This window comes from Helicoverpa zea, chromosome 29 (genome assembly GCF_022581195.2).
Source record: "Helicoverpa zea isolate HzStark_Cry1AcR chromosome 29, ilHelZeax1.1, whole genome shotgun sequence".
NCBI classification, from domain to species: domain Eukaryota; kingdom Metazoa; phylum Arthropoda; class Insecta; order Lepidoptera; family Noctuidae; genus Helicoverpa; species Helicoverpa zea.
The window spans coordinates 4,023,587-4,040,855 of NC_061480.1; the positions used below are offsets into that span (position 1 = coordinate 4,023,587).

General features: G+C 38.7%; 1 protein-coding gene across 1 annotated transcript; it reads right to left on the reverse strand.

Moving 5' to 3' along the window:
• Positions 1-1,527: 1,527 nt before the first annotated feature.
• LOC124644058 (putative pre-mRNA-splicing factor ATP-dependent RNA helicase PRP1) lies at positions 1,528-17,177 on the reverse strand. Its single transcript, XM_047183249.1, has 10 exons — positions 17,010-17,177; positions 12,168-12,295; positions 8,488-9,640; positions 7,242-7,378; positions 6,401-6,538; positions 5,628-5,750; positions 4,923-5,022; positions 4,166-4,256; positions 2,849-3,011; positions 1,528-2,160 (listed from the first exon to the last, which is right to left on the reverse strand). Exons 1-10 carry the CDS (start codon positions 17,057-17,059, stop codon positions 2,033-2,035), a joined length of 2,211 nt encoding a protein of 736 aa, XP_047039205.1. The 5' UTR covers positions 17,060-17,177; the 3' UTR covers positions 1,528-2,032.
• Between the last annotated feature and the right edge of the window lie 92 nt (positions 17,178-17,269).

Below are 17,269 nucleotides of genomic sequence, written 5' to 3' on the forward strand. Positions count from 1 at the left end.
TTCAGTTGTATTCTTTTTTATTCTAACTAGTAAAGGTACTAGAGGTTTTATTGTTGAATTATATTGAGTTTAGATAACCATATGCTAAATTTTAGGCTGTTCAATCACAATAACTCGATTTCGGGTGACTTGTGGGTTGGAACGTTTCTGCATAACTACGTCCAATTATTTTAAGCAGTAGTTTAATATGTATTTGTGTAATATTCTATTAAGATTGTTTACCTTCAGTTGGGTGCCTGCTCTAATGGAGTCTACTTACTACAAAATGTAGGGGTACATAAAATACCGTGTACGGTAAAAAGTTTAATTCTTAACTGTAGGTTTCTATAACTTATCCATCCATAGTTGCTCGATAAGAAATTGAATCTTGTCATTTACTCTACATAGCCGATTTCTCGCGGTTTCACTCGCGTCCCGTGGGAACGACTGCCCGTACCGGGATAAAATATAGCCTATGTTACTCGGGAAGAGTGTAGCTGTCCAACAGTGAAAGTATTTATCAAATCGGTTCAGTAGTTTTAGAGCCAAACCTTCCTTTTTAGATAGATTTTATAACGAGAGATGGATCAATTATAGAAACCCACGTTAACTGAATAGCAGCCTAACTGTATCATCATTTAATGAAAAGCTAGCATTTCCTATGTGGTCGTTTTTCCAGTCTAACACAAATGACCTATAGTCACTTTCCGGGCCTCAAGGTTGTTAAGCCCGAGAGTTAAGTTTACTAACAGCAAAAACGTCAGTTTTCTTAAAACAACTGTTCAGTATGAATTTTCACGTTCAATTTTCAAAAAAAAAATCTATATAGAATTTCTCGCTACCAGTAGAAGTATTTACCTTAAAACATATGTTTATTATGAAAATACATAGTAAACAGCTGTTTTGAGAAAAATGACGTTTATGTTGTAGGTTTCACTTTAAATATGGGAATATGAGTTATAAATGAATTATTAAAAGCGGTTGAGCCACACTTGAGTGTGTAAATGTACATGCACATTGTATTAGTGTGAGTAAGCTCGGTTTTCAGTAGTGGCCGAATAACAGAGTCATTTCAAGAAATTCAATTCATTCAAATTTCAATTTCAAGAAAACAGTCATACAAATACAATTTACATGTATATTTACAGACAAGTATGGCTTTACCCGCTTTCCTGAGATAAAATATGTGTACTTAATATTTGATCTTATAAAATGACCATTGGTGAAGGTTGAAATATATCTGCCTCCATTTTTGGAAGTCGGTGAAATAAATACAAGACTGTTAATATACTAAGAAGAGGTATATTAAAAGAATTTTAATTATTGTTTTCAATAATATAATACATTATTGCGTTATATAGTAATTCTTCATTTTAATTAAAATTAATATTTTCAGAATATAGAGCGAATTATTTGACTTTTGAAAATAAAATATTACCAACTTTAAAAGAATTACATAATAACAAATTATATCACATTTATAATATAAATAGGATTACTTTCATACAATATTGATATTTAAGAGAGCCACCAAAAATAACTACTACATTTATGTTCTTAAATACTTTATTGATACATAACTCATATTCCCACATTTCTAGTACTTGTCACAGACCCCGTAGGAGGTACAAGACCCCCTGGTACGAGGTCCCGAGGCCTAAAAGCCCTCCTAACTCCATAGTACATGGTCACGAGGCCCAGAAGACCTCCTGACCCCCGTAGCACGAGGACACGAGGGCTTTTAGGCTTCGTGACCTCGTGCTAGGGGGTCAGGGGGCCTAAAAGCCCTCGTGTCCTCGTGCTACGGGGGTCAGGTCTTCTACGAGATCACGAGGTCTAAAAGCCCTCATGACCCCTATATTACAAGGTCACGAGGCCTAACAGCCCTCTTGACACGAAGTCACGAGACCTAGTAGCCCTCATAACCCCCTAGTACGAGATCACGAGGCCTAGAAGCGCTCTTAACCCTTTGTACGAGGTCTAGAAGCCCTTCTGTCTCCTTTTTAAGACGGCTTTTAGGCCTCCTGACCCCTCTGGTACGAGGTGACGAGGCCTAGAACCCCTCCTGGTAGGCCTTGGAGTCGAGCCTGGCCTGCAGCAGCTCGAGTTGCCGCCTGGCTTCGCACTGCGGGAAGTTGTTCAGCTCGTAGTATTGTGGCGCTATTTTGAGTAGCCATTCCGCTGTGGACAGAAAAAGTAAAATATAAGAATAAATGCTGAAAACCTTCTCCAAGTCTGAAATGACTGATGATGATTGAGTCGGTTTAACCCAATATAAGATAATTGCGTACAAATACATATCCCACTAAGAACCTACTTTTTATCAGTAAATAAAAGTAAGTAACTAGCGAGGCTACATTTGGTGGTCTGTAGACGGATAACTATCTTGTCATGACGAGTTCCTCCGTATTTCGAAAGGGACGAGTCCCGGCTGTCATTTGAATTTGACAGTCGGAAGTAGTCGAAAGTCAAAAAGTCTGACAACAAAATGGTAAAACATGTTGGTTCAAACCTAAATATTTAAGACATCATAAAAATGTATTTTTATGTATCCATGTTTTTGCAAATAAATCTTTGTCTTTATCAGGTTGCCAGATAACTGGGTTGAGGAGGTTAGATAGGCAGTCAAACTTTGTGGCCCACTGGTACTCAGCTGCATCCAGTTAAGAGAGAAACCTGACTCCAGCATAGTTGAGAAAAGGTTCTGCACATGATGCTCTGTTTGTGTTATATACCAGTGTTCTGCTTTTATATTATGAATGACACAGTGGACGGGGGACTACTTCCCATATCCAACTACTCTTTGCGCCTGGGTAACAAGTTGTATATATATTATAATATATATTCAGCTATATTTTCTACAACTTACGTTTAATATCAGTGACGGTGCGTATATAGTTCTTGGTGGTGAGCACGAACTCGTTGTAGATGACCCAGTCCGGCTTGTGGTCCAGGCACGTGCTGGGGTGGAGCTGGACTACCTGGTTGTCTTTCACGGTCAGGTAGTGACCCGTCCGCTCTAAGTGGGCAACCTGGAAATAAATTTTAACAAGTTACAATCGGATTAAAAACACAGTGATTCTAAGTCTACTTTTTAGGTAAGTAAAAAAGATTGGAGACATAATTTAAATTTTAACATTACAACTCATCATTAAAGTTAATAACATAATTCGAAGTAGTTTTTGATGTGTTTCAAATCAACTGTTTATAGAAATACAAGCTGTTGATTTGCATCCGTGCCATAGTCAAGGACGTAATTATACTAATGATTCTCAACCCAAATCAACAAAAAAATTGGTACGAAAATTTTTGATTTTAATTTTTTTTCGGAATTCCGTCAATGTCCTCTAGCCGTATTTAAACTTGGTGCGTGTGTTACTGGCCTTAAAACCGTGCTGCGCCCTCACACAAGTGCAAAAACAAAGCATACGCAACGATTATTCATAAATTTCATTCATAAAATTGGATTACTTCCGAAATACTACGACATTACAATGACAAAAAAAGCAGTGCATATTAGCTATTTCCCGTCTACTGTAATTCCAATAGATTATTTACGTATTTTATGTCCTCCTCCTGAAGTATGGCACAAATGCAAATCAACACCTTGTATTATTAAGTTTTGCAATGCAACTGTTATGTATCAATAAGTGTTTTATATATTAATTCTATCATGTAGCAGTTTGGTTTAGCCCTTTGTATGCCGATGCACGATCCGCGCAAGACACAACAGATTTTCTATTGTTCTATAATAAGTGGTACACAACCGGTTAAAAAAAATGTTGCATTATACTGAGTTATATTTACACGACACGAACACACACAACGTTTTATGCAAATAAACTGTTGTCAGTTGGATCACAATTGGACGTAGTTATGCAGAAACGTTCCAACCCACAAGTCACCCGAAATCGAGTTATAGTGATTGAACAGCCTAAAATTTAGCATATGGTTATCTAAACTCAATATAATTCAACAATAAAACCTCTAGTACCTTTACTAGTTAGAATAAAAAAGAATACAACTGAAAATTAAACTTGAATTTGAGATATAAGCATTTACGCGTACAGTGGGTTGGAACGTTTCTGCATAACTATGTCCAATTATGAAAAGTAACTATGAAGATAAGACTCCATAACAACTTTTAGTCATAACAACAGACAATAAAATAGAAAAGTATTGTTACCTGCATAAAGAATCCGTTAACTAGTGCTTTCCTTATATTAATGTAGTAGTCCTTGCTTGTGAACTCTGTACTTGTTCGTTTTAAGTTAAACCTGGAACACAAAACACACATTTGTAAATTATTTCGCTATAGGAAGCTAAACTATCAAAAGGTTACATAGGCTATATTTTACTTGGGTATGGGATAATTCCCACGAGATGCGAGTGGAACCTTTTTTTTTGTTGTCGCTGGGCTAAAAATGCTATTACGCATCACTTTCCCGTCGGGGGACGGGAGAGGGGTATGTGGGAATCCCCGGTCCACTAAAAAGGCCCAGCGGCACTCCGACCTCGCCTGAGTGTAGTGGGTCTGGGAGTCTGGCGTCCAGTCCCCCACCGGCGACTGCCCGCCTGAACATACCTCCCCCCAGTGGGGAGATGCGAGTGGAACCTAGTGTCCCCAACCCATAATCATCTTTCAGTTCATTTTCATTTGGTCGACATCCTTTATTTTAATTTGCCCGCCATTTTCATTATATTTGTGTTTAGTAAACTTATTTGCAGTAATTGAGTATTTTTGTGACTGAATTTGACTGTCATTAAATAATCCAAGGGGTATTAGGTTGCCCGGGTTGAGGAGGTCAGATAGGGTACTCGCTCCTTGTGGCACACTGGTACTCAGCTGCATGCTGTTAGACTGGAAGCCGACACCGACATAGTTGGGATAAGGCTCGGGAGATGATGATGATGATGGATGATGATGATGATGATGAACAGACCTGTCCATGATCCTGCTGAGCTGCTGGCGCACGTTGTCGCCGGACTTGAGCGAGCGGTAGTTGATGAAGTTGTCGTAGCACCAGTGCGGGTCCTCCATGTCTGAAACATACAGACATTTGTGTTATTATTTACTTATTTAACTCAGGCATCAAAGGGCCACAGAAAATATTATAAATTAAATTATATACTGATACATATTTTACACGACGTGTCGCAGCTTTTCTCGGTAGCTACGGTAGACAACATCCTATGTTTTGTTTTTTTTTCAGTGCTGGGAAGCAAGACTATCTCTGGGTATAGGGTATTACTTTGTCCAGATACGGAAAGAAATTCCCAAAGGATGTGGGTGAACAATTACTACCTCAAAAGTCAGTACCAGAACATACAAAAAGATACTTTCTTCCGTGACAGGGATCACTGTATGGGGCTGTGGGATTGTTCGAAAGTTACCGCGGTGCATAAAAGGCCTACAACGGAACATGATGGATTTTTAGTCAGTAAGAGTCTGACACTTCCTCACCGCTGCTAACCCACAGAGGGGTCATTTCATGATTTTTGCCATCAATAAAAAAGGGACATCACTGTGTACAAAGTTCCCCTTACAATAAAACATACACTCACAATATCCAGAAAACAACCCCCTTCCTATCAGTGGGATTTTTTTTTTATAATATCATAAATTATAAACAAGTAAATAAACTCACTCTGTTTAAAAGCATGATAGACATTGAGCAGCGTGAGATGGTCGCCGTCGATGTGCGCGAACCTCATCTTGGCCTCGTCCGCCGCCTTCCGCGCCTCGTTGGGACGGACGAAGCACTGTTGTACTGGAAACAGAAAGAAAAAGCATGTTAATATAAAATACACCAAAAATATATTAGTAAGAAAGAAAGAGAGAAAGATAGAAAAATTATTTATTGACACAAACCACACATAGAAATAAAAACAAAACAAAGTTACAAATGGTTGCGCCAAATAGGTCCAGTTCAGCATTATGCCAGATGATTGTTTTCAACTGGACCTATGCGCACAGTACAGATGTATACACGTAGTAGTAGTAAAACCCACTAGGATTGCGTGAGTAAATAAAGTAAATGACATAGTAGACTTGACCACTACTGAGTACAACTCATATGGCTCACACGCTTGCGTGAGACGAGAGATCTATGCCCAAAAATAAAGTTAATCAGATTTTATACAGAAATATTTCACAACTAAAACACATTTTATCTTCATTGTAAGATTTAAAAGTTTATATGAATGCAACGAATAGACTTTAATAAACTTTCACAAAGCAATGTTGGCGCTGCAATACACCTTCGGCAGCAGATATATGTATATTTTAGCAATTTAATTCCAGATATAGTCCCGGATTGTCAGTCAGTGAACTGGGTCGAGGAGAGCAGATAACCTCCCGAATCTAACTGCACTAGAAAGCGGCCCAACATAGTGAGGAAAAGGCTAGCCGGATGGTTACCTGACAGCATGGCAGTGATGGAGAGGATCTCGTTGGAACAGTTGTGGTTGCAGCTGGCTATCAACATCTTGGCGAGTTGAGGGTCGAGAGGAAACTCCGCCATCACCGCGCCCAAGTCCGTTAAGTTGCCGTCGTCGTCTGAAGAAATCATGTAAATACATATTATTTATAGAAAAACATGTTTAATCATTCAAGATATCTAGATAAATTGAATAAAGATAAAAAGTATATAAGAGCACTATTTATAAAACAAGTGTTTGATAAAAGGCAGCAGCAAAGCTCAAAAGTAGAGGAATGCTCATCTTATTGTATTGTTCCTGAAACTACAAGACAAGACAAAGTTTAGAAAATATATAATTTTCATAGACTCAATAATATGTAACTGAAAACATAAGATTCTACATTTCATTCACTCGTAAAATCCAGGTCATTTGAATCCAAAAGATACTTAGAAAGTACAAGTACGGTAGACTGCACATCAGTGGTAACTGTCATGCACCTTAACTCAATAGTAATAAGTGCGATTTTCCTATAAAACTGTTACCACTGACCTGAAGTTGACTGTACATATAACTTGAAACAACAGATATTTACAACTTTTCAATTTGGGAAATTATCATTTCAGTGGCAAGAAGGAAGCAGTTTTTATTTTAAGAAACATTTTACACACAAAAACTAACAATTTTAAAAATAAATGAAGGTTGTAACCACCGGTACCTTGGACCCTGTACTCGGTATCGGTGGCCACCTATTAATTTATATTTTTTAATGATTTATATATTTTAAAATGTAAACAATATCTTAAAATAAATAGAATAATAATAATTGAGGTCCAACTCACCCAAAGCAGCCAGATAATTAAGCAACTCGAGTGCCCGCATCAGAGTCTCGGGCGCTGGGGGGTCCATAAAATCGAAGTGTACCAGATCGTCGATGCCAAGCTTTTTCAACTGCAAAACTACAGACCCTAAGTTTGATCTGCAAGTTAAGGCGCCGGGCGTTAGGCGGGTCCGAGCTCACGGGGGGTTAAGCAGCGGCAATCTTTATGGCGGCTCTGAATATCGTAACGTACAGTTCGCACCAAATAAACAATTTAAAACTCTGAATAGCCTATTGTTACTTTATATCAAATCAAAAATCATTTATTGAAACTTGGCTGCAAGACAGCACTTTTTGAACGCCCCACACTTCACCACTTATTATGTTTTTTGCTGGGAAGAAATGGCGCAACAAAGTCCCCAGCAACACATATAGAGGTTCCCATCAATTTCTTTTGTGCTCTACTTCAGACATTTGTATTTGGAAAAGCAAAGCGTCCCCACAATATCTGTGCGAAAAAATACGTTAGGAGGCAAATGGCTAACTTCAGTATTGCAAAGTTATTTGATGCGAACTTATAGCACGTTGTGTTTGTATGTGCTCGCTCAGTCTTACAAACCTGTACATTGTACTCACATAAGAATATTTGTGAAATAAAACGGAATGTTTTGGGCCACAAGTGCTCAGATATTAGTTGCAAGCCGCCATCAAGTTTGACGCAAACTATACTATCGCAGACACTCCCGACCGACCAATATTAACTTTTAAATATAGGAATAGACATTTCGATTACGACATAGTTTTTCCATAGCCGCGCAGAATCAAGATAAAATTACAAGTGGTCAGGCAGAAAAGTTCCCGGTAGTACTATTGTTAATAAGATTTGATAAGTTATGTTTATCCTGTTTTGTTAGTTTAAAGAGAGATATTTTGGCACGTAAACAGGAGTTTTTAGACTAAAAGCCTTAGCAATTTTGAATCACTAAGTGTTATTGAAATTCTCTCTTATTTTCTTGCAATCATTATCATTATAGGACATAGGTCAGATAGGCAGTTGTTCCATGTGGCACACTGGTACTCAGCTGCCCAGTTAGACTGGAAGCCAACCCCAACATAGTTGTGAAAAGGCTAGCAGATGATGATATTTAGACATTGCTGGACACAGGCCTTCCATTTCAATATTTTTGGACCTTCAAAATATATTTTAAGTGACCAAAAATAAACTAAAAAACAAAAAATAATAATACAAAACGTATACCACCAATCACCTTAAAATCTCTGGGTACGTATTATCCTGCATTTCATTCTTATAGGCCTTCTCCGTGTAAAGCCTGAAACATTTGCCCGGCCGAGTTCTACCAGCCCGTCCAGCCCTCTGCTGGGCCGATGCCTTACTGATCGGAGACACAAGAAGAGATTCCACCCGGATCCTCGGATTATAGACCTTCTGTTTAGCAAATCCTGGGTCTATCACAAATACAACTCCGTCTATTGTCAGGGAAGTCTCAGCAATGTTCGTTGAAACCACCACTTTTCGTCCTATAGCTCCATTTGCTCGGTTCGGGGGCGCTGGCTCGAAAATCCTCTGCTGCAGATTAGGTGGTAACGTCGAATATAAAGGTATGCACTTTAATTCACCAGCATCCGGACCTAGATTATCAATCTCTCGTTTGATTCTCTTACATGCATCTTCTATTTCTTCCTGTCCGGTCAAAAATAGTAGGATATCTCCTGCAATTTCTTCGCAAATGTGAATCTGTATAACTGTACGTATAGCAGCTTCTAAATAATCCCTTTCAGGCTGCGGTGTGTAGAAAATTTCTACTGGATGTGTCCGTCCCGGGACGTTCATCAACGGTGCATTGTCAAAGTACTGTTGGAACTTTCCGGCATCTAAGGTAGCAGACATGATAACTAGTTTGAGATCTGACCTCTGTTTAATAACTTCTTTTAACACACCCATTAGTATATCTGTGGCCAGCGTCCTTTCGTGAGCCTCATCAAGTAAAATCACTCTATATTGTTCAAGCATTGGGTCTGACATTGCTTCTCTTAGCAACATACCGTCTGTCATGTACTTTAGTATAGTCTGAGGTCCGGAACAATCTTCAAAACGGATGCTGTAACCAACTTGCTGACCCAAAGCCACATCCATTTCTTCAGCCACTCTTTGGGCTACGGACATAGCGGCTACTCTTCTCGGTTGGGTACAAGCTACCCCTTTTGACTTGCCTGCTGTAACCGCTGCAAATTCAACGGACCATTGGGGGATTTGTGTGGTCTTCCCGGAGCCAGTCTCTCCGACTAGGACGACACACTGGTGGGTGTTGAGGAGTCTCATGAAGTCGTTTTTGTATTCCCATACTGGGAGGCCTAGGCGACGGCGTAGGAGCTCGTGGTAGCGCTGTGAGTGGGGGAGACCTGGGAACAAAGATTGCGTGTACGATATAACAACTGATTAAACATACTACCATAGTTTAAGTAACGCTGTTAGGTAAGTCATAGTGCCCTAGTTAAAGCACTAACCATTGAATAAAAGTGAAGGGAAACATCTTGAAGAACCTTGGACTATTTATATTGCCAATCTGTTTTCCGCAAGCATATTATGATGATTAACGCTCATACCTTGTTGTAGTGGGCAAGCAAAAATGCTGATAAAGGACAATGCTATTCTTTGTATGGAAGTTGGGCTCAAGAGTTGCCCACAGTAACTGCATAGTGTATTATATTCCATAGGCTTATAATAGGTCCCAGACCGAAATATTTCGAGATCTATCCTAGGAGTCCTGAGAAAAACTGGTTTGACTCTTATTCAATATTACGAAAAATATGCTACGAACTCTTAACTATTCCACTTTTATTACCTTAATTGAAATGCATTTTAATATTAATCGACAAATACGAGGTATTGAACGAGATTTTTTTTTACCGACTTCAAAAAATGGAGGAGTTTCTCAGTTCGTTTGTATTCTTTTTACGTAAGTACGTGCATAACACCGTCGTTTACCAACCGATTTAAACAATAATTTTATTATTTGAAAGGATTTACTTTCCAAATGGTTCCTTTGTTATTCGGTCCAGGTTCTGGTGATAGAAACCTTAAAACAATAGGGAACTCTCGGAAATTGTAAGCACATATCGAATAAAAACTTGTCATTCTGGTATATATCTCCGACACCACAAAACAGTTTAGGTTAAGACCTGACCTGACGATGGAGACGACAGTGAGACGAGGGAACTCCTCAACGGTATCTATTTACTACCTCCCGTTCGAGCTTATTTTATTCGTCTTGATAAGATTTTTCCATTGCCGTTACGGATATTAATTGCATGACGCTACACGAACTTAGGTCTGATTGTGGTAGATAGAGACTGAAAAGCAAGAGAAACAACAATTACCTTTAAACGTCTATTTCTGTTTTTTTATCCTGTTAACAGTGAAAGAAACCACTAACTATCTGAATGTTATTTCAAGAAAAGAGGTTGTTAGGTTTGCGGCTGCTTAAAATGGCTTGCTAACAATGGCTGGCTAACATTAGAACCGGTTTTTCTCGGGACCTCTGGACCGATTTCAAAAATATTTGGATTCCGTCTTAAGAGTGAAGTAAAGAACCTATTTTAAGCATTCCCACTACTGGGCAAATGGCTTGGGCTTTATAAAGTGACTGTTCAAGTTGAACATTAGGACCGGTTTTTCTCGGGACCTCTGGGACCGATTTCCAAAATATTTGGATTTCGTATTAACAGTGAAGTAAAGAACCTATTCTAACCATTCCCGCTACTGGGCAAATGGCTTGGGCTTTATAAAGTGACTGTTCAAGTTTGACATTAGGACCGGTTTTTCTCGGGACCTCTGGGACCGATTTCCAAAATATTTGGATTTCGTATTAACAGTGAAGTAAAGAACCTATTCTAACCATTCCCGCTACTGGGCAAATGGCTTGGGCTTTATAAAATGATTGTTCAAGTTTGACATTAGGACCGGTTTTTCTCGGGACCTCTGGGACCGATTTCCAAAATATTTGGATTTCGTATTAACAGTGAAGTAAAAAACCTATTCTAACCATTCCCACTTCTGGGCAAATGGCTTGGGCTTAATAAAGTGACTGTTCAAGTTTAACATTAGAACCAGTTTTTCTCGGGATCTCTGGAACCGATTTCAAAAATATTTGGATTCCATCTTAAGAGTGAAGTAAAGAACCTATTTTAACCATTCCCACTTCTGGGCAAATGGCTTGGGCTTTATAAAGTGACTGTTCAAGTTGAACATTAGGACCGGTTTTTCTCGTGACCTCTGGGACCGATTTCCAAAATATTTGGATTTCGTATTAACAGTGAAGTAAAGAACCTATTCTAACCATTCCCACTACTGGGCAAATGGCTTGGGCTTCATAAAGTGACTGTTCAAGTTTAACATGAGAACCGGTTTTTCTCGGGACCTCTGGCACCGATTTCCAAAATATTTGGATTTCATGTTAATAGTGCAGTAAAGAACCTATTTCGACCACTTTCACTACTGGGCAAATGGCTCAGGCTTTGTTAAGTGACTATCTATGAAGAACATTTGAACCGGTTTTTTTCGGGACCTCTGGGACCGATTTCAAAAATATTTGGATTTCGTGTTCAGAGTGCACTATGGAACCAGCTGAAACTACTCCCACTGCTGGGCAAACTTTGAGCCCAGACCCTGGCATTGTCCTTTGATGATAATGATGAAGCTTTTGCCTATTGGACTAACTTCTACTTAAGATATTTGGAAGTTGGTCCCTTAATGAAGGACAATCAAGAGCTTTGTTCAGTCTTTGACTTGACTTTCTTTTCTAGTTCATAATGGGGCAATAGAATTTGAGGCTCTAAAGCTAGATCTTGTTAGGTAGACAAACCTGCTCACTAGATAGGTAGAAATCTGCTAAATACATAGGTTATCAATATGATGCACTGCACTCACCAGTAAAAGGATTAACACCAGGAGTACTGGTAGCAGTGGGAGGCATGCTGGAGCCGAGGGTAGCCACCGCAGACTCTGACGACTCGCCGCTGCCGCCTGACTTGGCTGCTGCTGCCGCTTTCTCTTCCCTGCAGAATAAAAGGACAGATTTAGGTCAGAAATTAAGTTTTTTATTGTAGATGAAATATATCTAAACCTTTGGAAACTGAACAAAATTATGTTAAATGTTTTGTAATTATTTTTAGAGCTCTATTTTTAACCAACTTCAAAAAAAGCAGGTTCTCAGTTGATTTTGTATGTTTTACTGATTCAATTTTGTCAGTCTTAGGAGGTTTTAGGTATATTATCGGAGGTGGTTTATCAAAAGATAATCGTGATACCACCCATATAGTCTAAGAACTATATACTTATTACAAAATTTTATACAATAAGTTTCCATTTTGGGAACAACACTGCACAAAAAGTTACTGCAAGCACTGATAAAAAGTAGCCTATAACCATTCTTGACAAATGAGCTATCTTACATTGGAATAGTTATTGAAATCGGTTCAGTAATCCCTGAGATTAGGGTGTTCAAACAAACAAATTGCAAAATATTATACAATGCAAGTGCAATCAATTATTAAAACAAATAAATTGCACTACTAATTGTAACAGTGTTTCTTAGTAATATATGAATGGAATTAGTATTTTGAGTGGAAATACTGGCGTTTTTATAATGTTTTCATCTTCATGCAGAGGGAACTACTTTACGCTGCTAAATAGAATGTTGATAAGCAGTAAATCATTCAAGGGCTAGATACAATAATAATGGCCTTACTACAAAAACTTTAACCACTGTTTTACACTTGTCTAAAAAAAATGTGGCTCCAAAATGAACCATATGTCAATGTCATAATTTGACATTTTTTTTAGACAAGTCTTAAACTGACGTTAAGTCCAACTTCCACTACTCAGGCAGAAGATGCATCAGCTGAGTGTTCCTGTGAGGTTGGTTAACATAATCTGCAACATGCTAATGTCTCGAACGATCACTATCCGTCATCAACATTCCGTTTCCCCATCCCGTTTAGTCTGGAAAGGCCTGCCCCAGGGCTCGGTCTTAAGCCCTATCCTGTATAACTTATATACTCACGATTTAGAGTCTTCGGTTAACTGCTTCTGCAAAATTCTACAGTACGCGGATGATATTGCCCTCTATTATAGTTTCTCCTCCCCTCAAGATGCCTCTTCTCGCTTAAACTCTGCTCTATTCTACCTCAATCAGTGGCTATGCGACCATGGCCTTAGCCTATCAGTGCCTAAATGCAATGCGGTTGTCTTTTCTCGCAAACGTAATATCCCCCCTATTAACCTATCTATTGATAATGTTCCCATATCTACTCTTGACAAAATTAAATTTCTCGGTATAATTCTTGACTCTAAATTATCTGGCCTTCACCATCTAGAATACATTAGCAAAAAATGTGAAAAAGGTGTGAACGCCCTACGTGCCCTTTCTGGGGTTCGGTGGGGTGCTCACCCATCAACCCAAAGAATCCTTTATAATGCCATAATCCGGAGCCACTTTGACTACGGCAGCTTTCTGTTGGAGCCATGTAACAAAATTGCCTTAGCCAAATTGGATAAGATCCAAGCCAAATGTTTGCGAATTATTACAGGAGCTATGAAATGTTCCCCTATAAACGCTCTGCAGGTGGAATGTTTGGATCCTCCTCTTAACTTACGCAGACAATACCTCTCGGATAGATTCTTTTTCAAAGCTCTCCAAATTAAATCCCACCCCCTTCTTCCTCTTTTAAAAACACTGCATGAGCTTATTGCCTCTTCCCGTTACTGGTCACACAAACTTCCTCCTCCCCTTATTAACAGCTACAGTAAAGTCAATGATCCTCACATATCCCTAGTCCAGTCCAATACTAACCCTCTTTTTGAAGTTAGTTTCGAAACGTTACTCTTTCAACCGAAAGTCATTCTCAGCCTCGGTATTTCCAAACATGACCCTGGTGCTAATAATAAATTAAATAAGATTTTAACCGAAGACTGGCAAGACTGGCTCACTATGTACACTGATGCTTCCAAAATTTCAGAAGATGGCATTGTGGGAACTGCGGTGTGGATCCCTAAATATAAAATTATTCTGAGCAATAAAGTTTCTCCACACTCCTCTATCTATACAGGGGAATCAATAGCCCTTTTAGAAGCTGTTAAATACGTCGATTCTCATAGTCTAAACAAAACTTTGATTCTTTCTGACTCTCTAAGCTGCCTTCAAGATTTGATAAAATTTCCTTTTCGTGCTCGTCATAACTTCCCCATTATTCTTCAGATCAAGCAACTTCTGTTTAAATGTCACTCTTCAGGTATTCAAGTTACTTTGGCCTGGATCCCCAGTCACTCGGGCATCGTGGGTAACGATAATGCAGATTCACTTGCCAAGGTAGCAATTCGAAATGGAGATGATTCTTACCTCAGGACTTGTTTCCCTCGAGATCTGTGCTGCACCGCCAAACCTTCTATGATGAAGAGCTGGGATTCCCTTTGGCAGAAAACCCGTAAAGTCAAAGGTAAATTCTTCGGATCCATTCAACCTTCTATTCCTCACAAAGCTTGGTTTAGTAAACACAAGAATTTTAAGAAATTGGCTACATCGGTCATCATTCGATTGCGGCTTGGTTTTGTCTGTACTCCAGTTTTTTTGGCTAAGATCAGAGTCAGAGATCATTCTATCTGTGAATGTGGCCTGGAGGAGGGTACTCTGGAACACTTATTCTTTTCCTGCCCCCGTCTTATTACGCCCCTTTATGACCTCCTTCCTAATGACATCCCACGTCCTATTAACATTCCTTTTTTACTAACCCTAGTCCATTCTCCCATTATTAAAACGTTATATAAGTTTATTAGTATTAATCAGATATATATATAACATAATTCACCGCCTATACTCACAATAGTTATTATTGTTTCGATGTTACTTTTTCGCTCTTACTTCAAATATGTATGACATTGACAATACTGACAATCAATCATTTATGTTCTAACAGCTGTGCCGTCTCGTGTTTGTCACAAATACTAACAAATGTTTTGTCCCCCTTTTTCAGCTCTACAATCGCTGTAGTCACTAGAGAATAATAAGTATTATTTTATTTTTAATTAAAAACCGATCAGTGTCATTTCCTACCTTGACGTTGGCAAAATCTTCGATACAAATGAAGGAGCCATAAACAAAAAGAAGAAGAAGAAGAAGAAGAAACTGACGTTAAAAAGTTTTTGTGGTAAGACGGTAAGTTTTTAAACTGTATTACCGAGTAGTCCTAAGATGTAATCCCTACTTACATTATAAATATGACAGTAACTTATAAAAAACTGTAGTCATCTAGTAGTAATATCTGTAGTCATTATATGTATTTGTTTGTTTGGAGCCGGTGTCTCTAAAACTACTGTTGTGAACATAGTAAATATATATTTCGAACATGGGAAACAACTGGTATATCCAAATATGGTATATCCTGCGATATACAATGCTGAGAAATGGACTAGGCAAATGATTGTATTTCTGTAATATGTAATGTAATAAGCCGAAAATCGATCTCAGTGGCGTGCACTTGGAGAGGCCTATGTCCAGCACTGGACTGCGATAGGCTGATGATGATGATGATGAATGTAATAATCACACTAATCACTAATAACATTAAAGCAAAAGTTTGCATGTATCTATGTTACTTCTTCATCCTCCGAGCCTTTTCCCAATCATGTCGGGGTCGGCTTCCAGTCTAACCGGATTCAGCTGAGTACCAGTGCTTTACAAGAAGCGACTGCCTATCTGACCTCCTCAACCCAGTTACCCGGGCAAACCGATACCCCTTGGTTAGACTGGTGTCAGACTTACTGGCTTCTGACTACCCGTAACGACTGCCAAGGATGTTCAATGACAGCCGGGACCTACAGTTTAACGTGCCATCCGAAACACAGTCCATGGTGTTTAAGATATACTTAGAAAGTACATACAAACTTAGAAAAGTTGCATTGGTACTTGCCTGACCTGGGATCGAACCCGCGCCCTCATACTTGAGAGGTTGGTTTTTATCCAGCTGTGGGAAGTAGCTGTCTCAGGCATCGGGTGAAATCACTGGGGAAGCTAGTGTTTAATAATGTTTAGGGGTAAAATAATCTGTGTACTGTATAATACCTAAAACTGTGTGTGGGAAGTTGATAAGGATCATTAAATTGAGACTGACATTGAGTATAAAAATCCGTTTTTCATGGCATATTTACATGTTCCTACACACTTGCTATTCAGGTTAAAACCCAATTGCTATCTTTATTAACAAAAGTAAACAGGCTCTATTTGATGTTTATAATCACAAAAATGCGAATTGACATCCACCTCCTCTTTGGGAAGTCGGTTAAACATAGGGTGACTTCGGTATAAGACCATGCGCAGTGAGACAGACTGTTCCACGCAGTTCCACGCCATAATATATTATGAGTACAGCAGTTGATATAACTCAGTATATACATTTTAATTAAAATGCCCGATAAATTGTGCACTTGTTTTAGAGGATTTTAAATGCAAGAACAAACGCTAAGGTGGACAGAAAAATTAAGAAAACCAAGCGTGTTAACCGGTGAGCGACAAAAAAAAATTGCAAAGGTTTAGAACTTGATAGAAGATTCCTAGCCTTGATAACGTTTTATAAAACGTAAATATGCAAAGATTTGGTTATTCAACGGGTGCGTGGCACTAATAAGGGCGGTAATTAAGTTAAATACAGCAAACAAAGGCATGTAAACGATAAAATAAAGCATGGCACAACAAACCTTAAAGAACGTGTTACTAACCTTTTCTTTTTGATAAAGGGATCCATCACTTCGATGCGGCGCTTAGACATTTCTAATTACAACACATAAAACACCAAAACAAATTAAATAACGTGAAAATTCTTCGAATTTCCCAATAATTTTCAACATCCAACAAGATGGCGACTTCACTCGCTGCTTTGAAACAAAAAAGTTTATCGACTTGTTTATGGTTGCTGGGTTCAGAGTTGCCTGTGGAAATATTCTTAAAAGTGCGGTTTTTAGCGAAGTTCAGCATGAAT